We start from the raw sequence: 23,894 nt of genomic DNA, 5'->3' as shown, positions 1-23,894 counted from the left end.
TCCAGTCTTTGTATATGTGTGGAAGAGATGAGAGATGACTTGACTGTATAGTTTCTTTACTCTACATATACTGGTCGCCTGGCTTGAATAAACCAGAAGATTATGCTGCTGATGTACAACATTCTCAACAATGCCTGGTTTTTGGATGTTAATGCATCAGAAACCAATCAGCTGCGCTATGAAGATAACGATGTGATCGCTAACAAATTGAGTTCACTAGAGTTTCATGACAGAACTTTATATTCATGAAAGTGTACTCTTTAAGTACACTTAAGTAGCCTTTTCATTAAAGGGCCCCTATTATGGATTTTTGAGAATGAGCTTTCATGTAGTGTGTAACACAGCTCTGAGTGAATGAAAACATCCTGCAAAGTTTTAAATCTGAAAGTGCACCGTATATAAAGTTATTGTCTTTCAAAAGTAAGAGTCGACTCTGAGTCAATTAATTGAATTGTTTTTCAAATGAGTCATAAGCCGTTTCGTTGTGACGTCAAGACGACACATTAGCATATTGCCCGCCCACTTACAGCGTGCGCAGGCACCAGGGAAAACGCGACCCTCCTCAAACCAGCAGCTGATCCTGTGGACACTGGAGAGCATCATGTCCAGGAGACGCTGTGCTCTATAATGTGAAGGTAAAGCCAGTGTTTCCACTGCCCAAGGATGAGCATGTGGAGAATCAGAGGTTAAAGTTCATCTTTACCACGGTATCACAGCAGTGTAATCCTACACTTTTGCTGTGTTCCCTTTATTTCACTGAAGACTGCTTCTCAAATCTCTGAGCTCAATGCAGGATTCACAAACTGCTTGCTCTTTAAGATGGGGTTCAAAATACTTAGTTTTGAGTTTTATATTGTGTAGGTCTCCTGCTAACTCATGTTATCACTGTCTTACTGAAATACTTCTGCTAATCAGCTGTGGGCCAGGATTACCTATAACTGTGTCTATTAAAGCAGATCGTCTGTCGTTCTCACTACTTTGAGGAAAGATTAAGCATGGAGCAAGATTTGTTTTACCAATGTTTATGTTACATCAGTCATTCATGCTAGAGCGTGGCTAATGTTTACACTGTTATTAATACAGTTACCAAGTGTTCACCGCAATATATTAGAAAAATACTCTGTAAATAAATGAGTACAAGTAAAATAATGGGTTTGTTGATGGACATGCACTTGTTAATGCTGATGGAGAGGAATTACAGTTGCAACATCTTATAATGTTCCTCAAACTGAGTAGAGTATCACTGAGAAACACTGAGTCCTGCTGGAGTCGTTCTGATGGAGGATCGGGTTCACTGAGAAACACTGAGTCCTGCTGGAGTCGTCCTGATGGAGGTTCGAGCTCACTGAGAAACACTGAGTCCTGCTGGAGTCGTCCTGATGGAGGTTCGGGTTCACTGAGAAACACTGAGTCCTGCTGGAGTCATCCTGATGGAGGATCGGGTTCACTGAGAAACACTGAGTCCTGCTGGAGTCGTCCTGATGGAGGTTCGGGTTCACTGAGAAACACTGAGTCCTGCTGGAGTCATCCTGATGGAGGTTCGGGCTCACTGAGAAACACTGAGTCCTGCTGGAGTCGTCCTGATGGAGGTTCGGGTTCACTGAGAAACACTGAGTCCTGCTGGAGTCGTCCTGATGGAGGTTCGGGTTCACTGAGAAACACTGAGTCCTGCTGGAGTCGTCCTGATGGAGGATCGGGTTCACTGAGAAACACTGAGTCCTGCTGGAGTCATCCTGATGGAGGATCGGGTTCACTGAGAAACACTGAGTCCTGCTCGAGTCGTCCTGATGGAGGTTCGGGTTCACTGAGAAACACTGAGTCCTGCTGGAGTCATCCTGATGGAGGTTCGGGTTCACTGAGAAACACTGAGTCCTGCTCGAGTCGTCCTGATGGAGGTTCGGGTTCACTGAGAAACACTGAGTCCTGCTGGAGTCGTCCTGATGGAGGATCGGGTTCACTGAGAAACACTGAGTCCTGCTGGAGTCATCCTGATGGAGGATCGGGTTCACTGAGAAACACTGAGTCCAGTTCGAGTCGTCCTGATGGAGGTTCGGGTTCACTGAGAAACACTGAGTCCTGCTCGAGTCGTCCTGATGGAGGTTCGGGTTCAATGAGAAACACTGAGTCCTGCTGGAGTCGTCCTGATGGACGTTCGGGTTCACTGAGAAACACTGAGTCCTGCTGGAGTCGTCCTGATGGAGGTTCACTGAGAAACACTGAGTCCTGCTGGAGTCGTCCTGATGGAGGTTCGGGTTCACTGAGAAACACTGAGTCCTGCTGGAGTCATCCTGATGGAGGTTCGGGTTCACTGAGAAACACTGAGTCCTGCTGGAGTCATCCTGATGGAGGTTCGGGTTCACTGAGAAACACTGAGTCCTGCTCGAGTCGTCCTGATGGAGGTTCGGGTTCACTGAGAAACACTGAGTCCTGCTGGAGTCGTCCTGATGGAGGATCGGGTTCACTGAGAAACACTGAGTCCTGCTGGAGTCATCCTGATGGAGGATCGGGTTCACTGAGAAACACTGAGTCCAGTTCGAGTCGTCCTGATGGAGGTTCGGGTTCACTGAGAAACACTGAGTCCTGCTCGAGTCGTCCTGATGGAGGTTCGGGTTCAATGAGAAACACTGAGTCCTGCTGGAGTCGTCCTGATGGACGTTCGGGTTCACTGAGAAACACTGAGTCCTGCTGGAGTCGTCCTGATGGAGGTTCACTGAGAAACACTGAGTCCTGCTGGAGTCGTCCTGATGGAGGTTCGGGTTCACTGAGAAACACTGAGTCCTGCTGGAGTCATCCTGATGGAGGTTCGGGTTCACTGAGAAACACTGAGTCCTGCTGGAGTCGTCCTGATGGAGGTTCGGGTTCACTGAGAAACACTGAGTCCTGCTGGAGTCGTCCTGATGGAGGTTCGGGTTCACTGAGAGGCACTGAGTCCTGCTCGAGTCGTCCTGATGGAGGTTCGGGTTCACTGAGAGGCACTGAGTCCTGCTCGAGTCGTCCTGATGGAGGTTCGGGTTCACTGAGAAACACTGAGTCCTGCTCGAGTCGTCCTGATGGAGGTTCACTGAGAAACACTGAGTCCTGCTTGAGTCGTCCTGATGGAAGTTCGGGTTCACTGAGAAACACTGAGTCCTGCTCGAGTTGTCCTGATGGAGGTTCGGGTTCACTGAGAGACACTGAGTCCTCCTGGAGTCGTCCTGCTGGAGGATCACTGAGAGGCACTGAGTCCTGCTGGAGTCGTCCTGATGGAGGTTCGGGTTCACTGAGAAACACTGAATCCTGCTGGAGTCATCCTGATGGAGGTTCGGTTCACTGAGAAACACTGAGTCCTGCTGGAGTCGTCCTGATGGAGGATCGGGTTGACTGAGAAACACTGAGTCCTGCTGGAGTCGTCCTGATGGAGGTTCGGGTTCAATGAGAAACACTGAGTCCTGCTGGAGTCATCCTGATGGACGTTCGGGTTCACTGAGAAACACTGAGTCCTGCTGGAGTCGTCCTGATGGAGGTTCACTGAGAAACACTGAGTCCTGCTGGAGTCGTCCTGATGGAGGTTCGGGTTCACTGAGAATTACTGAGTCCTGCTAGAGTCTTCCTGATGGAGGTTCGGGTTCACTGAGAGACACTGAGTCCTGCTGGAGTCGTCCTGATGGAGGTTCGGGTTCACTGAGAGACACTGAGTCCTGCTCGAGTTGTCCTGATGGAGGTTCACTGAGAAACACTGAGTCCTGCTGGAGTCGTCCTGATGGAGGTTCGGGTTCACTGAGAAACACTAAGTCCTGCTGGAGTCGTCCTGATGGAGGTTCGGGTTCACTGAGAAACACTGAGTCCTGCTAGAGTCTTCCTGATGGAGGTTCGGGTTCACTGAGAAACGCTGAGTCCTGCTGGAGTCGTCCTGATGGAGGTTCGGGTTCACTGAGAAACACTGAGTCCTGCTCGAGTTGTCCTGATGGAGGTTCACTGAGAAACACTGAGTCCTGCTGGAGTCGTCCTGATGGAGGATCGGGTTCACTGAGAAACACTGAGTCCTGCTGGAGTCGTCCTGATGGAGGTTCACTGAGAAACACTGAGTCCTGCTAGAGTCTTCCTGATGGAGGTTCGGGTTCACTGAGAAACACTGAGTCCTGCTGGAGTCGTCCTGATGGAGGTTCGGGTTCACTGAGAAACACTGAGTCCTGCTGGAGTCGTCCTGATGGAGGTTCGGGTTCACTGAGAGACACTGAGTCCTGCTGGAGTCGTCCTGATGGAGGATCGGGTTCACTGAGAGACACTGAGTCCTGCTGGAGTCGTCCTGATGGAGGATCGGGTTCACTGAGAAACACTGAGTCCTGCTGGAGTCGTCCTGATGGAGGTTCACTGAGAAACACTGAGTCCTGCTAGAGTCTTCCTGATGGAGGTTCGGGTTCACTGAGAGACACTGAGTCCTGCTGGAGTCATCCTGATGGAGGATCGGGTTCACTGAGAAACACTGAGTCCTGCTGGAGTCGTCCTGATGGAGGTTCACTGAGAAACACTGAGTCCTGCTAGAGTCTTCCTGATGGAGGTTCGGGTTCACTGAGAAACACTGAGTCCTGCTGGAGTCGTCCTGATGGAGGTTCGGGTTCACTGAGAAACACTGAGTCCTGCTGGAGTCGTCCTGATGGAGGTTCGGGTTCACTGAGAGGCACTGAGTCCTGCTGGAGTCGTCCTGATGGAGGTTCGGGTTCACTGAGAGACACTGAGTCCTGCTGGAGTCGTCCTGATGGAGGTTCGGGTCACTGAGAAACACTGAGTCCTGCTGGAGCCGTCCTGATGGAGGTTCGGGTTCACTGAGAGGCACTGAGCCCTGCTGGAGTCGTCCTGATGGAGGTTCGGGTTCACTGAGAAACACTGAGTCCTGCTGGAGTCGTCCTGATGGAGGTTCGGGTTCACTGAGAAACACTTAGTCTTGCTGGAGTCGTCCTGATGGAGGTTCGGGTTCACTGAGAAACACTGAGTCCTGCTGGAGTCGTCCTGATGGAGGTTCGGGTTCACTGAGAGGCACTAAGTCCTGCTGGAGTCGTCCTGATGGAGGTTCGGGTTCACTGAGAGACACTGAGTCCTGCTGGAGTCGTCCTGATGGAGGTTCGGGTCACTGAGAAACACTGAGTCCTGCTGGAGTCGTCCTGATGGAGGTTCGGGTTCACTGAGAAACACTTAGTCTTGCTGGAGTCGTCCTGATCGAGGTTCGGGTTCACTGAGAAACACTAAGTCCTGCTGGAGTCGTCCTGATGGAGGTTCGGGTTCACTGAGAAACACTGAGTCCTGCTGGAGTCATCCTGATGGAGGATCGGGTTCACTGAGAAACACTGAGTCCTGCTGGAGTCGTCCTGATGGAGGTTCGGGTTCACTGAGAAACACTGAGTCCTGCTAGAGTCTTCCTGATGGAGGTTCGGGTTCACTGAGAGACACTGAGTCCTGCTGGAGTCGTCCTGATGGAGGTTCGGGTTCACTGAGAGACACTGAGTCCTGCTGGAGTCGTCCTGATGGAGGATCGGGTTCACTGAGAAACACTGAGTCCTGCTCGAGTCGTCCTGATGGAGGTTCGGCTTGAATAACTAGTTCTGCCAGTGTTTCATCATCGGACTCGCGCTCGCATTGATATGGTCAAATCAACGTCAATGTTCGTTACTGTCTTTAGTTTACGGTGTAGAAAGCCTCAGGACAAGGGGGATTTTGCTTTCGGCGGAAAGGCGGGATTTAGAGAGATTTATTCATCTGACAAGTCGTTTGAGAATCATTGAAAATGTGGTGATGTGCAAATGTATATTCTGAGGAAATTAAACAGTTTTTTAACCTTTTGACCTGATGCATGTAAACCTGTTGTAGGAGACTCCACAACAGCATTAGGAAACTTTTAAAATAGCATAATAGGGGCCCTTTAATATTTTATTATCTGCATGTACAGTCTTTTTAAATACACATTTAAGATTTGAAGTACACAACAACTGCACATTCAATACAACTAAGCACACTTATGTTTCACTGGCTGGTCAGCTCTCATAAAGGCCATGAAACTGCTCTGTTTTAAATGCATATTAAGCATCGGCCAACCATATGATCCAGAAGGGCTTCAGTGACATATCTGGGGCCTCATTTATAAAACTTTGCGTAGGATTTGCGTCAGAAGTGGCGTACGGATGAAATATAGGACGTGCGTACGCACAGAAATATTCGGATTTATAAAACCGTGCGCACGCACATCCTACGCAGTTTTCCCTTAATAAATCACAATCAATTCTAAATATAGCGCAGCTTTTGCGGCTTTATGTCACGCCCATAGTTGCCCATAAATAGTCCGTGAAACGCCCAAAAGTTAATATTAATCGACGATGAATATTAACTTTTGGGTGTTTCACGGACCATTTATGGGCAACTATGGGCGTGATCGATTGAGAAATCATGGCAAACACAGAGAGGAAAACCAAGAAACGTAACTTCACTCAATGTGAAGTAGAAATTATCGTTGGCGAGGTGGAAAAGAGAAGTAAAATGTTGTTTGGAGGGCACAGTGTGGGCAATACTAATGCCAAAAAGGCACTTGAGTGGCAAAAGGTCGCAGACGCCGATAATGCTGCAGCCTCACAACCTCGGACCGTGGCCGAAATAAAAAAGAAATGGTCGGACATCAAAGTCGTCGGACAAAAAAAAAAAGAGTCTAGCGCTCCATCGCCAGAGTGTGTCTGCCACGGGTGGAGGAAAAGGGATACGGAAGCATTTTATTACCATCCATTTGATTGCGTCTGACAAGCTACGAGGATGAAATGCATAACATGCCAATATTATTGCAGAACATATTTCACTTTTCTTTTTGCAAATATGTGTTAATTTGCATTTCTGCTGTAATTTTCGTTTGATTTTGTTTGTTTTAGACTGCAGATCGATCAAACGGGTGTTCGTGGCTGTTAATTGTAGCCTAAGACTTGCTTTGTGAAGTCTTCGTGTTATTTATGAGAGGCAGTATTGACATTTCTTTTACACAACGGTCTACAGTTTCACACACTTTCACGTGTTTCTTCCATCTGCCAACGGTGTCGCTATTTCTCATTTCACCCGTTTTTGTGCGTACGCCTGGGTCAGAGTATGCGAGAAGGACCGCACATTTTCCCGTCAAGTTTGCTTTTTATAAATACCAATTATTACGTAGAGAGCTGCCTACGCCTTCTTTTGTGCGTACGCAACGTTTATAAATGAGGCCCCTGATGACTAGTGTTTTATTCACTCTCACTCTTAGCGTGAGTGTTTGGATGAGGCTCTGAGTGTGTGTAGGGTTCTCTGAGTCTGAGCTATTGTTTTCAACACAAGCCAGCATCATCATTCATCATTTTATAGCCCATTTACTCCCGCAGAGACATCAAGAGAGCAGAGTAAATAAGGGAAGGACATATATAGCACAGTTTAAGCTGTTTATTTGACCCTTAGCTCATTGCCCCACTTCAGACTTCTTGTGAGAATGTATGTTTGTGACTTTTTTTACAGATCATAAATTCACCAAATGAGTGTTTGTGAATGTGCAGTTGTGCATGAATCGTGCATATGCATGTGTGTTGCTGCCATCAGGGAGAAGTAGGCTGTGACGTTTCTGATTTAGATGCAGATGATGAAGCTCTTCTTCAGTCTCTGGCAGCTGAGCCACATCCATCCACACCTGAGCATCAGCTCACATCATCACACAGTGCACATGAGTCCTGCGTTCAGGGAGTCATTACCCTTTTAATTCAGAGAATTTCACTGATTTTACATTATTCATCTGAAGTTTTCATAGTGTATTGATTGTGTTGACTATTTATTGGTGCAGTGTTCCTTCTGGAAATTGTCTTTTTTGTTAAAGTTACTTATAACATGCACATTATACATCTGTCTAATTTAAAAACACATAACCAATCTAAGAGGAGCTCACATAATATAAGAACAGCATTTTATGCAAATGTATTTAATGTTATGTCTTTAAAAGATACTGTATTTAGATTTTCTTATTAACATTTTGGTAAAAGGAGAATTCTGGGGGAAGATATCTTCTAAGCGGATGTGAAGGGGGAGCACAGAATCATAAGATTTTAAGGATGTAAGTTCATCACACATGTTTAGGGCAGCTAAAAAAAAAAAAAAAAGGGTCAAGCAACGAAAGGGTTTTGGCTAGATGATGTTTACAAAACCTGAAATACACTGCCCTAGGTAGTTTCCAGGTGAAATTCCCACTCAGTGGCACTAAGAGTCTAGTACAGTTGGGTCTATAATAATGCAAAAAAAAAAAGCTGACTAAAACTAACTAAAAAAATAAGTGGTTATTACAATGAAAGAAAAATATATAACAAATAATGGTTACATGAATAAATGTAGTGATTTTACTTTCGCCAATCCGAGGACGCTAAGTAATGTAGAGATTTGTACTCAAGTCCTACTTGAACTACTGGTTAGTACAGTGACATATGGCGCAACTATGCCTCCGTCCGACCCGGGTTCGAATCCGACTCAAGGTCTGTTGCCGATCCCATTTCCCTCTCTCCACCCCCCAAAAAAAGCTTTCATGTCAATCTCCTCTATCCTTTCTGCAAAAAGCACAAAAATACCAAAATAAATAAATAATTGAGTACATCAGATGACCACCTTCCCCCTCTCTTAGTTCAGGGCTCCAGTCAAGGACTTTTACCTTGGCAGAATGAGAACACTCCCAACAGGAGGCTGTTCAATCATTCGGAATTAATGTAAATGCTCAGCCGTGTGATAAGGGAATGAAGTGCATTAGACACATAAAATAAAGTGATTAAGTTGAGTGTGGGGATGACAGAGTTATGTTACCTTATGGAAAGATAAACTGTTGTTTCTCCTAAAGTCCCCCTGTGGTGAAAATCCAGCTTTTAATGTTGTTTATATGTCTATGTGGTGTTTTTAATATGCTTTAAGACAAACCACGTGCAAATTCATAAGTCGACACCATTGCTGAGTATTAAGGACAAAATGCTTAAATATGTAATTTTGGTGATCAAAGATGAGTTTTAAAGGATACAATTATTGACTACAGGGGGACTTTAAACTAAAACGTTGAAGAACTTTATGCATCAAACAAATAAATGAAAGATTATTACATTACCTTTAATGTAAATTAGAAAATCATATACTGATAATATACAACAATGCCAAGGTCTCTGAAAAGAGGCTTGGTAAAGTAATATTTACGCTCCATGTGGTCGAGTGAGCGGGCCAATGGCGGTGACGTCTTCCACTGGTTGTGCTGGGTGACAATGCAGTGGGGAAAGGAGACGGAATCCGTTTCAACAGTCTTGACCACGAAGATCCGTATCAATGGGAGCACCATTGCATTTAAGTGTACCATTGCATTTCTCACTTACCAAACCACCACCAGAATACCTTTGGCAATATTCTAAACAAATAGAGACCAAACAAGATGGAAAAAGATCGAACTGTTATGCATTCATTCATTTGTGCATTAACAGCTGAATTTGTGTAAGATGTTACATTACAAATAGCTATCACCGAGAATACTTATTCTCTGAATAAGTATGAAATGGATGTGTGAAGTTTACATAAGTTTTAAGGTTTCCAAACATAGTTAAATGGATTTGTGTGGTTCATTGTGATCTCTCTTCGTTTCACCCACTGCTGCTGAGGTCCTGAGTTTTTATGGCAGTCACAGGCCAGAAAGTTCTGTCTTTCCTGGGCTTGGTACCAGAGGTTATCTTCTTGCCCTCTAAGAGGTGTCTGCTGTTGTCCTAGCATATTTATCTGATGGAGTTGGACAGTTTGTTTGTGTTAGTCCACCAAGATCCAATCAAAATGTAGCAAACCTTTGTCCACTGTTATGGAGAGAGAGGGCCATAAACTAGGCCCTGGAATGTGCTGTTCACCACATAAGTCAGAACATCTAGATAAACAAATAGAAAAGACATGTTCAGTAAACAAGATAAGTAGACATTTCTGAGCTGGCTCTGATGTGTTTAATTAGTTGATACCACATTTGATAACGAAATTACTTAAGTATTTTCTATAAAATATGAAGGCATGCAGTATGAATAAAATCTGGACAACACCAAAAACTAGAAAGACAACCATTAACGTTAACGCAAGAAAATGCGTAATGAGGAAAACTGAGAGCTTAGATACACAGAGGAATATCATTAATGGAACAGGGGACAGGTGAGAACTAATTTGGAACCATGGCAACAAATGTAAACACAGGCAAAGTAATGACAAATAATACCATGACTAGAAACTAAACAGAACAAAACAATTAAACTAAACATGACCCTGACATTATGACATTCATGACCCCCCACCCCCCGGAAGGCACGTCCTCGCGCTGCAAACTAGAGTCCAAACTGAGGAGGCAGGGTGCGCTGGAGGAGGACGAGGAGCAGGCCGAGGGAGACACCAAAGAGATGATGACCAGGAATCAGGGAGGAGATGAGGGTGGGAGGAACCAGAGAGGAGAATCCTAGTCGGAGCTACAGCAACAATTGACCAAGGTAGAGGCAGAGGGACCCCTGCGTAGCCTGAGGGATGACAGAACATGGTGGAGCTGAGGGATCCACAGGCGGATCCAAGAAGCTGGGTGAAACACCGAAGGAGGAGCCTGGGGGGAGACAGCGGAGGTGAGGGATCCACAGGCCAAGGCGGAGCTGAAGGTGGAGCCTGGGGGGAGACAGTCAAGTCAAGTCAAGTCATCTTCATTTATATAGCGCTTTTAACAATGTAGATTGTTTCAAAGCAGCTTTACAGAGATAAACGTATAATTTAAGGTAACAGAGATTGTTTTGGCTTTATAGCGGTTCTTTAATAAAGTTATTTTCCAGCTAAAGTTAGTTTTGATTGATTCGCTTCCGTTGCAATGATCATTTGTTATAAAATTTGGGGCCGCTAAGACGACACCATTCTCTCTACACAGACTTTAAACGCGAACCTGTGAGAAACGCTGATGGCGGTCACATGGCGGTGGAGGTGAGTCAGAGGAACTGAATGGCTTTGGCAGAGGAGGAGGTAAAGGGAGGCTGGGCGAGACAATTCTCGAAGAAGGAGACTTGGTGCTGGATGACAAAAGAGACAAGGTGCTAGTTTGATTTAATGACAATGAAGACGACTTGTAACTGGGCTTAAGCAGCGGCGACGAAGGTAACTTGGAACTGGTTTGAACCAGCAGAGATGAAGACGACTTGGAACTGGACAGAACCAGTGGAGACTGTAGACCAGCAAATATTTCCTCAGTGAAGGGAGTGTGGGCAGGGCTCCAATCCATTCTGACAAACTCCACTAATATGCCCTGGATGACAGATGCTGATGCCGGCTCACACACCTGAACAGAGTCCATGATGGGCCCAGGCTCCGGGATGCCATGGCCTTTGGTAATTGCTCTGGCCCTATTTTTATGGGGGGCTTGGGCTCTGAGTCAGCTGTGGGCTCTGGCTTTTCTTCTGTGGCCAGCATAGCTGAGGCTGGCTGGGCTCTGGGTCCGGAGTGAGGCTGGTGTTGTCCTCAGCAGTGAGGCAGACTCGCACCTTACAAGCACCCACTCCACATACTTGGCAAAGCTCCTTGGAGGACCATCCATGGACAGATGTGCCTTCGACCGCTCATTGAGTCCGGTGTTAAAGAATATGCATAACGAGCATTGAGATAGTGGGTGAGGCCCGCCAGATCTAGAAAGTCCCTCCTGTGATCCTCGAGGGAGCAATCCCCTCTGCTCCAGCAGGAGGAGTAGGTATATCCATTGTTTTAAATCTTTTTGCTGTTATAAACCGATCTAGGTCTCGTGTTCTGTCACGATTTAGGTGTGTAGTATAATCCAAAAGACGATGCGATGCAGAATGAATGAAATAATGATATTTTTAATGAACACCAACAACTAGAAAGACAACAAACCATAAGCAAGACAATTAACTGCTTATTCCAAGTTTTTTTAAATCATATGATAGCTTTGTGAGGAGCAGAGAGATGTTTAAGTCATTATTTACTGAATGTCCTATCTTGATTTGTGATTGGTTTATAGTGGGAAGTATACTTTTAGTGTCACAAGTGTTTCATCTGGAGACAGCAGCAAGTTAGACCTGTAACAGTGGATTTCACATTTTGTAAAAACTAATGAAAAGTCAGTTTGAAAAGTCAAATGGTATTCATCCACCACTATGTGTTGTTGTCCATTTGTATAGCTGGAACATGCTCAGGGTCCTGTGCTCATGACTACTGTGGCCATGCCTGTGTTCAGCACCAAGAACGAGACCGTGAGTGATGCTAAACATTGACTTCTGTTTCCATATAACGCTTCTCATACTAGAACTAATCCTGTTCCTGGAGATCTACCTTCCTGCCAAGTTCTTCAGGAGCACTTGATAATTACAGACAAGTGTGTTGGATCTGAACTCGGCTCGTAGGTAGATCTCCAGGAACAGGATTGGGCACCCCTGTACTAGACAGAGGAAATAATGCCAATGTAAGAAAGAAAAAAAAGATGTTCCTAACACACCCATGTTCATTGTTTTAAGAGAAATAAAGGAATTCTTCTTGGAGTGGTTGGCACAGATGTTCCAGTGTCTGAGATACTGAAGGCTATCCCCAAATACAAGGTACGCAAACAACCTTTAATTCTTATATTATTCTAATTGTTCTCCATTTATTAGAACCTGTTGAGTATGTTTCTAGCACCAGTGTTATATGTATCTATAAACAAAAGAATACAAAGACAAACTTTTTTTCTCTAGAATGATGTGCCCTGGTTAATTGAAAAGACTATTAATGTGTATTAACTAAATAAATGGATTCCGTTTTCATTTCATGTTGACAAAATGGCTTGACTTCTGCATTTTTCCTTCCTGTGTTTGACATATTTCCTATGAAAATGCAGGTTTCAAGTAAGTTTGTATCGAAGTAAGAGCAGACCCACACAATACACACACACACACACACACACACGCACATGCTGGTTACGTCCAGCTCCTTGTCTCCCTGTCTCTCTGGCTCTCCTCAGCCATCCAGCTCCACTGGTGTGATCACAGCCTCCTGGTTACTCGGATCCACAGTAGTTTTCAGAGTGGGGGTCTCAGAGTTTTGACCCTTCGACTTCACCTTGTCCATATGAGCTTAGGACACCCCCTTGTTCCTTCAACCCAATGGCTCCACCGTGGCTCCTCGCTCTCTCGGCTCCACCACGGACTTCAGGGCCTGTGGCCATCCACTCAATCGCCTTCATCATCTGTGTCCTCTATCCCTCCAGCTCCTCTGTTGTCCTCACTCCCACCGGCTCCACCTCGGTCTTCCGAGCCCCCAGCTTTTCCTCAGTCCTCGGATCAGCCGGCTCAACCACCGCGGTGGTAAAAACAAAAAACTGCTACCCTAAATATAATAAGATCACCTTGTTTGAAATGGGTTTGGCTAAAAGAAAATTTTAAGTATAGGTACTTATTCATACTATATTGACTATATGACTATATTGGGTTAAATAGAATTGCATTACTAAAAAGAGACTAAAATACAATTTTCGTCGACTAAAACTAGACAAAAATAGTCATGGATAATTCTGACTAAAACTAAAATTAAAACCGGCCTCCAAAAACAACCCTAGTCTCCACCAGGGCATCTTACTCGGCTGGTTCCTCCTTGGCCTCCTCCACCGGCTGGTCCTCCCAAACACAGGGATGAAAGATGATTCAACTGATGGTAGGAGAATTGTGCACAGAACAACAGGTGAGTATCAGATGGAGTTCAATCAGTTGGTTGAACACAATAAACAGTCTGAATCTCCAATGGAGATACACCGTTAACACAGGCATAGCGACAATGAAAAAATACAATGGAGGTTGGTGGTTGTGTGGAAGGTGAGGGAGAGCTTGGTGGAGACGGGACAGGTTTGGATTGCTCTCTCTCATCAAAGCTATTGCTATAATAAGAAATGGTAACTATTTTGCTAGTCCACTTTAGACATTCTACTATAAATGACTTTCAACTAGCAGTGTCATCTAGCAGTCATTAGAGTATTAGTAGACTGTCTGCTTAACAACACTTTAATGTGATGCTCCCCTAACTGACTATAAGTAACTTTACAACTTATGTCAACTTATTCTACTAACCCTAACCTAAGAGAATCTATTAATACTCTGAGAGTTAGTTGACATGTAGTTGCAAAGTTACTTTTAGCAAGTAGACTGTCTTAATTGGACTATTAGAATAAAGTGTAACCTAAAATGAAAAATCACTCGTATTGATCAGAAACTTCAAAAAGCCAATAAGACCCATTATAATCAGTAAACTGTCTACACTGAAAGTGATGAGTCACAGCAAAGAGAGACCCTGCTCGATTCCTCACTTAATCCATGTGCTTGTACTTCATTCGTCACAAAGGACAAATGGATCTCATGTCTGCTCTCCAGCTCCTGGAGCGAGGATGACGGAGAAGCATCATATCATGCATCACTCACAAGGGTTTAAACATTAAAACTGACATATCAGACATGTTACTGATTAATCAATCAACATATATTTCTGTAGTACATTTAAAAACAACACAAGTGGACTAAAGTGCTTTACACTACCAACAGTTACAATACAGACACAATTAATTATCTACAATATGTAACATATAATCACATCAGCGGTTTCATTGAGTAGAGACGAGTCTTCAGCTGAGATCAGAGATGGCTGCGACACTAACAGACATGAACTCGGTCTTTAACAGACTGTGGACTTCCGCAGTTTAAAATGTGACAGTATCTCTGATTTTGATTGCTACTTCTGCTGTGTGTGTGTGTGTGTGTTCACAGCTGGGAATCCATGGTTATGCCTTTGCCATCACCAACAACGGATACATACTCACCCATCCAGACCTGCAGCCTCTGGTAATGTATCGCTTGTGTTGATGATGATGATGATGATAGCGAACGCTGAGGCTGATGGGAGAATGCGTCTCATTAGACTCATTGTGCTGTGAGCCGACAGCTGTGGACAGTAATGAGTGTTTGACAGATGATGAGATGTCAAACCTCCTCCATGATGTCACTGCTGTGAGAACTGTCAGTAAATAAAGCTGTGCAATAGTCAAAGAGGAACAGAGCTCAGGGTTTGAGTCAGAGGGCAGACGATCACAAGTTATATATATTTTTGGTTCTATGCATGAATCCTCCAGCATATACCAGCATGAATGTCATGTTTGTTTATGTGGATTAGAGCTGGTATAGTGCAGGTGACCAGCAATGCTAAAACATATCTAGGTCATTTTTCATCCCATAAAAATCAAATGGAAGAAGAAATGATATTTTGCAATGTAAAAAAGCCTTTTTTAAGAGCCATTACATTTGATAACAACTAAACATGTTCTCATTAGCATAAGGTCAATAAATGTAATTCACAAATATCATTACAATACATTAAAGTAATTAGTTTTGTTGTAGCACTTTATATATATATATATATATATATATATATATATATATATATATATATATATATATAGTTGTACTGCCTTTTGGTAGTATTTATTGTATTGCATTTAATTTATGATATATATGCATTATATTTTGTTTTCTTTAGTTTGTGGAGTGAAACGTGACCCGGACTTTTATTCCTTAATAATGTGGCTGATTTGATCTGTAGCTGATGTCCCTGTATCTGCACAGAACTACACATGTCTGCTCTTTTATTCTCTCCTGTTTATAAAGATAAGCATCTGGACTCTTCCTTTAGTGTCATTCTGCCACTGGAGGGCAGTCTATACCCGTCACACACACTGATCCACAGAACGCTCATCTGTTAAAAGCCTAACGACAGAGTAAAGCCGTCCTATCACAGGAGGACTAACAGCTTTCATAGTCTGATCACTGTGGGACAAACATTCGTTACAGTTTTACATGTTGTATTGAATTACAGAATGTACTTTTTTTTAATGATCTATAGAAAAAAGGCAGTTACTAGTGTTTATTACAGTGTCACACTAATACACATCATGTTTATCCATGTTAATATCAGTCAATCTCATTGGTGTTGCCGTGTCATGTGTTTCTAGTATGAAGAAGGGAAAAAGCGGAGGAAATCCAGTTACAGCAGTGTGGATCTGTCGGAGGTGGAGTGGGAGGACAAGGAGGATGAGGTGCGCTTGTGTTTCTACTTATTAAAAAAGTTAAAAATATAATTTTATAAAAAGTTATAAAACTAATTTTATGAAAAGTTATAAATACAGTTTTAATGAAAGTTGTGGTGAAACCTGTTAATCATAACACAACGATAGATACACAGCCACATAATTAAATCCAACACCACTTACTCCACCTTTACTTCTATTATATATTAACATCAGTCTTTCTTAATTAAAAAGTCAAAGAGGGAACAAGCCAAATTCGTTTACATTTATCTCACTGACTTATCATATAAAATGTGAACTGGTGAATCTTATTTAACCGTTATTTAACAGTAAGTAGAGTTTCTTCATTATTCGATTCAGAAACCTGAAACATGAACATGGAATATCTTCACAAAGTCTTTTTGAAAAATAAACCTTGGTAGCCTGTGTGTTGCACCAAACCCTGAAAGTACAGTACAGAGACGTTTGGGGCCAAAATATAATGAAATGTTTTAAAATGCCTTTAAATTTGATAAAATATGGCCTACTTTCAAGAGTCTGGTCTCCTTAACTTATTTGGTACAATGATACTGTCATGTTTAGTGTTTGTGTTCATGTCATGTTTGCCCATGTGTTTCATTGATTTAATCCCTGTCACCTGTCGTCTTGTTAATTATTCGTTATGAGTTCATTAGTCCCAGCTGTGTCTCGTTTCCCTGATCTGTTCTCGGTGTATTGAAGCCCTGTGTGTCAGTCTGTTCCTGGTATGTCGATGTTGTGTTTAAGTAGGTTCTTCTGTTCATGTTTCTTTGCTCCTATTTGAGATTTTGAGTTTGGTTAATAAAACACTGTAATTATAGATCATGCGTCCTCTCTGCGTGTGACAGATACACTTGAATTACCAGATAGTCACAGTTATAGACTAAACAGAATCTAACTGAGCTAAAAACAGCCAATTGTACAACATTAAAAAACAATAATTGGAATGAGGTATTTTAGTTAAGTATCTTAGATTGGAGTTATGGATTGCGCTGGCATATTATAGAGTTGTATACAGTTGGAAAAGGCTGCAAACGCATTACTATTGACCTTTTAAATCATTAAAAAATCATTATGCTATTTCCTTTCACATTTACTTGTATCAAAACTGTTGTTATACGCTTGGCCCTGTAAAAGCCAGTTCACACCAAAAACTATGAACTCAGTTTATAAAAAGAGAGGATGGTGGAGTCCATTTAATCACTTTCCAGCTGATGATTGTTAAAAACATTGAGAGCCAATCAAAATCTATATTGAAGGAATTCTGCAAAGTTATGCATATCAAGTATATTCAGGGGATTTTTTTTTTTTTTTTCAATGGATATTCATTTTCTTTTAAAGCTGCAAAAATAAAACTTTTTTGCTGATCACTTGTCATTGGATTTCCTCCTATGGATCTTAATACTAGATGCAAACTGGGTCTAAGAGTTAGACAGACACTTATTGGTTTCTGGGAACATAAAGTCAGAATAAATGGATGTGAAGTAGTTTGTTTGGAGGTCAGAATATCATAGAGACTGACAGTATGGAAGGGCTCGAATATCGTAAGCAACCACACTAGAAATCACTTAGAAACTCACATTTTATTATTAAAGTATTACAATCTAGTTATCTTTTTTGGAGCTTGAAAAATATAGGACAGTTTTTAGATTTCTCAATTTGATTATCAGATATGTTTTTGTTGTTGTTTTTTTTAAATATTTTTTGTCCAGTTGCGTAATGCCATGGTGAACAGACAGACGGGAAGCTTCTCTATGAAAGTGAAGAAGACTGTGGATAAAGGGGCAAGAAACTCCCTCTACACACACACACACACACACACACAGTAAACATATCTCTGAAAAGGTATTTTCTTTCATCCTCTTATAGTGTGTGTGTGTTTGTTTATGCCTGTGTCTCAGAAGCGTGTGCTTGTTCTACACAATGACTACTACTACACAGACATCAAAGGAACTCCCTTCAGGTGAGATCTTTTGTTGCCCTTATATATAAATCCGTGTAGAACAACAGAAACACTGCAGATTGAGACAGAAGGCTGGACTCAGAACTGCTTCCCAGTGAACCAACACTTCTCTGCATGCCACCGACTGCAGAACGCCTCCAAAACATCATTTTATACAACATATATATATAGCCAGGGTCCAAAATTAGTGCTACAACTGATTATCAGATCATTGTGCACTGTCCAGGATATTTCTCTCTGATCTTCATTAAATGAAGAAGAAAACAGTTTCTCGTAGAAGAAAAAAAAATAAAAAATCCACATGAGCTAATAAACGTAATTATATTAATCCTGAGCCAAAGCCTGCAACGGAGTTAGTGCCAGCTGCCAAGTCCATCCCGTTCCCGGCTGACCAGGTGTGTGAGCCTGCCACAGTATCCGTGCCAGTGGGAATATTGATGGTGCTGGATGAGGAAGAAGGGCTGATCGACTGGGAGACAGAGGTAGTGCTTCTCACCCTGCCCACCCATGAACCTTCTCTGTCGCTGGTCCAGTCCAGCCCAAGTTCTTCATCACCACCAGTCTCAGTCATCACAGAGTGTTCTTCATCACCACCGTCCCTGTCCACTCTTCTACACCCAGTCTTCTTCTCCTGCACGTCCCACTGAAGCCAGCCATTCTCCCGGCTCCGCTGGCTCCTTTCAGCCCCTCGGCTCCACCATCAGCCCTGCTCCGCCTTGGGGCTTCCGGTCCCCAGTCCTGCTTCCAGGCTCTACCTCGTCCCTCTGAGCCCTCAGTTCCACCTCAGCCCGTCAACCAATCGGCTCCGCCCTGGATCCTTGTCTCCTCACCTCCACCCGGGACCGCCATCCTTCCGGCTCCACCAGGCTCCCTTGTCCCACCGGCTTCACCTTGGTCAGTCGTTGCCCCACCATCGCCACGGACTTCAGGGCTGTCTGCTGTGCTCCATTTATCACGGTTTTCTCCAGAGCGGCTATGTATATAAATTAATAACTTTTTTACAACAAAAATTAACCATCACTGAACTTACTTAAGCTGGATTGTGATGCTATTTTCTTCTAGAAACAAACTTTGTCGCATTATTTCCCTGTTATCTCTGTGATAATACGGCTTCGTCAGGCTCCTTCATCCCTCAGGCTCCACTGTGGTCCTCTCTCACACCGGCGTCACTCCTCCTGCCCCTGGCTCCACCTCGGCCACTCGTTGCCAGGACTCTGCCTTGGTCTCCCAGTCCTTCAGTGTCACCGGGTCTCTCAGTCCCATGGACTCCGCCTGGGCCTCAGATCTCCAGGTCATTGCTGTCGGTTGGGCGTAATGGACCACCTCAGCTCCAGCTCCTCCTGCATCACTGCCACCGTGGGGCGCTCTGGGATCTCGTCAGCCGTCTGTTCCTCCCTGGATCAGAGTCCTTTTTCAGTGGAAAACAGCACTGTGAAACCTTTCACAAAGCAGATTAGTGAAGTTAAGGACTCGAGAAAGAGTTAGCTGACAAAAACTGTACTGTGAAATATTTAATAAAAAAAAAAAAAGAAAAGAAACTGCTTGTCACTGGCATTGTCAGTTATGGCTCAATAGCTATGTTTCACTTGCGAATAAAGCAGTGTTTCCATCTTGTGTGTTCAAGAGAACAAAATCGTCGCTTCCTGGGAAATTGGTGCAAAGTATCAGTAATAAAAATGGAAAGTTTGGGAACGCAATTGTGTGAGATGAATTAAACCAAATCATTCTGATCACAGACTTTGGCTCAGGCGTTTCAGAACCACCAAATAAATTGAAAACTTAAATAGCACTTTATTTCAACATTTATTCTCCTGATCCAGCTCTGTGCAAAGCTGGTTGGGAACTAGGAACCCACTGCCCTGTTTCAGTCAATGCAACAAAAAGGATTAATGTAGTCCCAAAAAGGATTAATGTAGTCCCAACACAAATGGATTGTTAACTTAACATTTTAATTCCATTTGACAAAATAAAATTTAGTACAGATGGCAATCAAGTAAAAAATTCAAGATTTTTTTTTTTTGAGTGTATGATTTATTTCTCTTGTTTTCAGCTTAGGAGTGGCCCTGTCCAGAGGTCATGGCAAATATTCCTTCAGAGGAAATATCTCTGTTGAAGAAGGTAACTATTGGTTTAAACATTCCCTTTGATTCATTATAATGTGTGTCTGTTAGCTTTTGTCAGCATATGTGATTAAGATTAAGTTATCTCTTGTGTATATACACTTACCAGCCACTTTATTAGGTACATCTGTTCATCTGCTCGTTTACACCAATGTCTTATCAGCCAATCACATGGCAGAAACTCAATCCATTTAGGCATGTAGACATGGGGCAAATTCCAAACGCCACTTTTGCGCCTTTGAAGGGCCCTTTAGAAAGGGGACGCCATTTGTAGGTGTTTTCCTAGCGAAAGTGAACAGCTGGATCTCTTCAGGAAGGGCCCTTCCTCGAGGCCGTTTGCGAAGGGTACATGCGATGGTCACTTCAAGAAAGTAATTTTATCATTTATGGTCATAAATACGAATGTTCCGGATTCATTTTAAAGCTAAATGGCTTTAAAATGAGTTTGTTAACTTGCAAACAGAGCAATTCAAGTTGTTTTGTTTGTGATATATTGCACACATTTTTGTCACGTTATGTTTAAATAAGTTTCATAGTTAAGAAATGTGTTAGGTAATGCAGGGTTCAGAGATGAGACTGCATGTTTTAAAGTTGGGAACAGAAAAATACACTCTCACACACACACACATATATTAACTCATATTTTAAAAACTTGGAACGTTTCCAGCACCTCGTTGATTTATAAAGTGGCTGATGAGTGTATTTTGCTGCTGTTCCATAGATCTATGTGAAACGCATGTTAATTGGCTTTGCTGGTCTGGAAATGTGCAATGCTAGTTGTCCATTTGTATGTGTAGCTTGTTGCGTGGCTAATGTGTATCTGGGCCAGTAAAGCCAGGAGCTTATCTAGTGACTGAGGGACTATTTACACTACACCGTTGTCAACTAAAAACGTAAAACTTTGTATGCGTTTTGGCTGTTCATTTACATGACAATGGCATTTTGGGGCCTGAAACACAGACTTTTGAAAACTGAATTCAAAGTGCAAGTTTTAGATTTCCAATGACATTAGTGCAGATTTCCAAATGACTTCTCTCCCCTATGAATGGTGGGTGACTGAAACCATTTGCCAGCCATAAACATTGTCTAGCGAATCTGACAACAAAATTGTTTCCTTATTTAATGATGAACAGCACAATTCATTGTGACTAGCATTATATGATGTGATTGTTACACATCAAACATGATCAATCACAAATATTGCAGCTGTTAATCAGCTTGCATTTCATAGTTGATAATTTGATTGCTAGCAGATTACATGTCAAAGTCCTAGGACTGACCTTCAGGTCTTTTCCCCTCATTAGTATTTCAACATGAACTTTTAATTCACTAAAAATCAAATACAGAGAGACCCCTCATTTCAGAAGACCACCTCATGCCACTGTGTTTTAGGCAGGTGTTTGTCATTGGGGGTTTGAACAACATTCTTATATCACAATCATTTCAGGACTAGGTTTAGATATGATTGTCTGATAGGAATCAGTGTTGATGTTCCTCATTAACAAATGTTGCTGATCAAGGATTATGTCCTGTTTGGCTCAGTCATGGCATATGAATATGAAGCAGCATTAAGCATGATGTCTTTCTTCTGTTTCAGGACTACATGATTTGGAGCATCCAGATGTTGTATTAGCAGATGAATGGTAAAGTCGCATCTTTTGAGGTTTTATTCAGTGCCTTATTGAAGTGTCTACAGTATGAATGATGTTTGCATGCGTGCAACTGATTGGTTTGACTTTTCAGGACATACTGTAACACAGAGGAACATCCAGAACATCCTTTCCTATCTCAGATCGATGCCATAAAGCTTTATTTTAATGGAGAACCACATCTGAAGTGTGAGCAGAGTGCAAAAGCACACTAACATTTGTTTTGATGACTTAGTTTTTGTGTTGTTCAATGTGTATGTTTACTTTTTTGAACTAATCTTTGTACTAATGAATGACAGTACAAAATAAAATAACTTAAAAATTATAAAATTCCACGTTCCATTTAGAATTAGTATTCTATTTAGAGTTATGATTAGTATCCTATGATTGCTTTGTTAGGTGATACGGATCTGATCCAGGAGGTTCTGTTTGATGCCGTGGTCACGGCCCCGCTGGAAGCGTACTGGACCAGCCTCGCTCTCAATAAATCAGAGTAAGTACAGCACAAACTTTCTTAATACACATTTTTGGACTTAATGTACAAAAATATATTTTTAATATTTCATTACGATGCAATACATTTTATAACCTCTGAAACTATTTTCATTTTCAAATGATGTTAATAAACGAATAAGTATTAACCAAGTGCCAAATAGTTCTTTACGTACTGCTACTGTTGTAGGCAATGCACCCTTTCACCAAATTTTGCCAATAAAGTGTTGAATGCCTTATTTTTATCATCCAATCAGATCTTCATTTGTAATATACAGAGAGCGGTCAACTGGGTTATGAATGGCATTTCATGTTGACTTTAACTAGAATTTTTGTATAATGCATCATAATGTACATTAATGCATCATATCATTTCATAAATAATTGTAACCAAAAGTTTAAATAAATTATAATATTTGCAGATTCCTCGTTACATCTGAAATTGGTTGTTCGTCATGTATTTTAATGCATTATATTTTCTAAAGGTGTGTTATCAATGAGTAGATAAGTATTTTAATGTATTATACTACAATTATTCATGAGACCATACAATGCATTATAAGGTGCATTACAAAGCATACATAATGCATTAAAAATACTTATATAATGCATTATATATAATGTTTTTGCCCAAAGTGTTCCCGAATCTTCATTTTTGAAATTGTTCCTTATTAACTTCATTATTCATAATGTATTTCCTGTGGTTCTCTTTGTTCTGGTAGGAACTCAGATAAAGGGGTGGAGATAGCTTACCTCGGCACTCGAACCGGACTATCACGCATAAACCTCTTTGTGATGCCAGACCAACTGACCAATCAGTAAGTACATCATACTTCTCATGAGTCTATACATAGCAAATTCTATACTGATCAATAGTAACTAATGTGTAATAAATGTTTTGAAAGAGACTGTAAATGCCAGTGTTGGTGGAGTAACTAATGAAAAACTTAAACATTTTTACCATAGTGTGTCAATGGCTCTGCTGCTTTCAAAACAGTGCAGCTTTTTTGAAGTAACAAGTTAAAAGGGAACTTTGACGCTGTGTCATGGTGTTGATGCTATAGGAATGCCTCCAGTGTGACCGGTGTCTGAAGCACATGTGAAAACATGGCAATTCTATTGGCTGACGGAGGTCAAGTGATTGCCCTACATCATGGAATCCCCAGTTTCTTGAAGCCGCATACCTGTTCTAGGGCCCTGTCTTACACCCGGTGCAATGCAGCGTCAAGCGCTAGTTTCAGCCCGACGCAGGTTTCATTTTCACGTCCTGCGCCATGTTGTTTAAATAGCAAATGCATTTGCACCCATCTGTGCGCCCATTTGTCCGCCCATGGGCTGCTGGTCTGAAAACGAGGTGTGTGTTCTGCCGCATTTTTGGCGCGTTGCTGTTTTGAGGCAACAGAAATAGACTGAGCCATTGACCGACTGAACCTGCTCTAAAGTCAATGGCGCAATATTTTTTTTGTTATTTAATGAGCGCGTTAGTAATGTGCACCTATAGGCGGGTCCACAACGCACGTACACTCTGCTTATTAAACACACAGGGACGCACACGCAGCAGC

General features: G+C 42.5%; 1 protein-coding gene across 1 annotated transcript in view; it reads left to right on the top strand.

The window, feature by feature from the left end:
• The window catches only part of cacna2d3a (calcium channel, voltage-dependent, alpha 2/delta subunit 3a), a gene marked incomplete at both ends in the record, with an annotated part of 173,687 nt that overhangs the window by 98,305 nt on the left and 51,488 nt on the right, over positions 1-23,894 (top strand). Inside the window, 11 exons of the mRNA XM_081349565.1 lie at positions 12,174-12,245; positions 12,507-12,587; positions 14,778-14,852; positions 16,016-16,099; positions 17,821-17,892; positions 18,010-18,071; positions 20,122-20,189; positions 21,789-21,834; positions 21,935-22,029; positions 22,240-22,333; positions 23,055-23,150. Coding sequence (XP_081205691.1) covers positions 12,174-12,245; positions 12,507-12,587; positions 14,778-14,852; positions 16,016-16,099; positions 17,821-17,892; positions 18,010-18,071; positions 20,122-20,189; positions 21,789-21,834; positions 21,935-22,029; positions 22,240-22,333; positions 23,055-23,150 — 845 coding nt within the window. The remainder of the gene's footprint in view (positions 1-12,173; positions 12,246-12,506; positions 12,588-14,777; positions 14,853-16,015; positions 16,100-17,820; positions 17,893-18,009; positions 18,072-20,121; positions 20,190-21,788; positions 21,835-21,934; positions 22,030-22,239; positions 22,334-23,054; positions 23,151-23,894) is intronic.

Source organism: Scardinius erythrophthalmus, assembly GCF_964197995.2.
Source record: "Scardinius erythrophthalmus genome assembly, chromosome: 20".
NCBI lineage: Eukaryota > Metazoa > Chordata > Actinopteri > Cypriniformes > Leuciscidae > Scardinius > Scardinius erythrophthalmus.
This window is presented reverse-complemented; position numbering and strand designations above follow the sequence as displayed.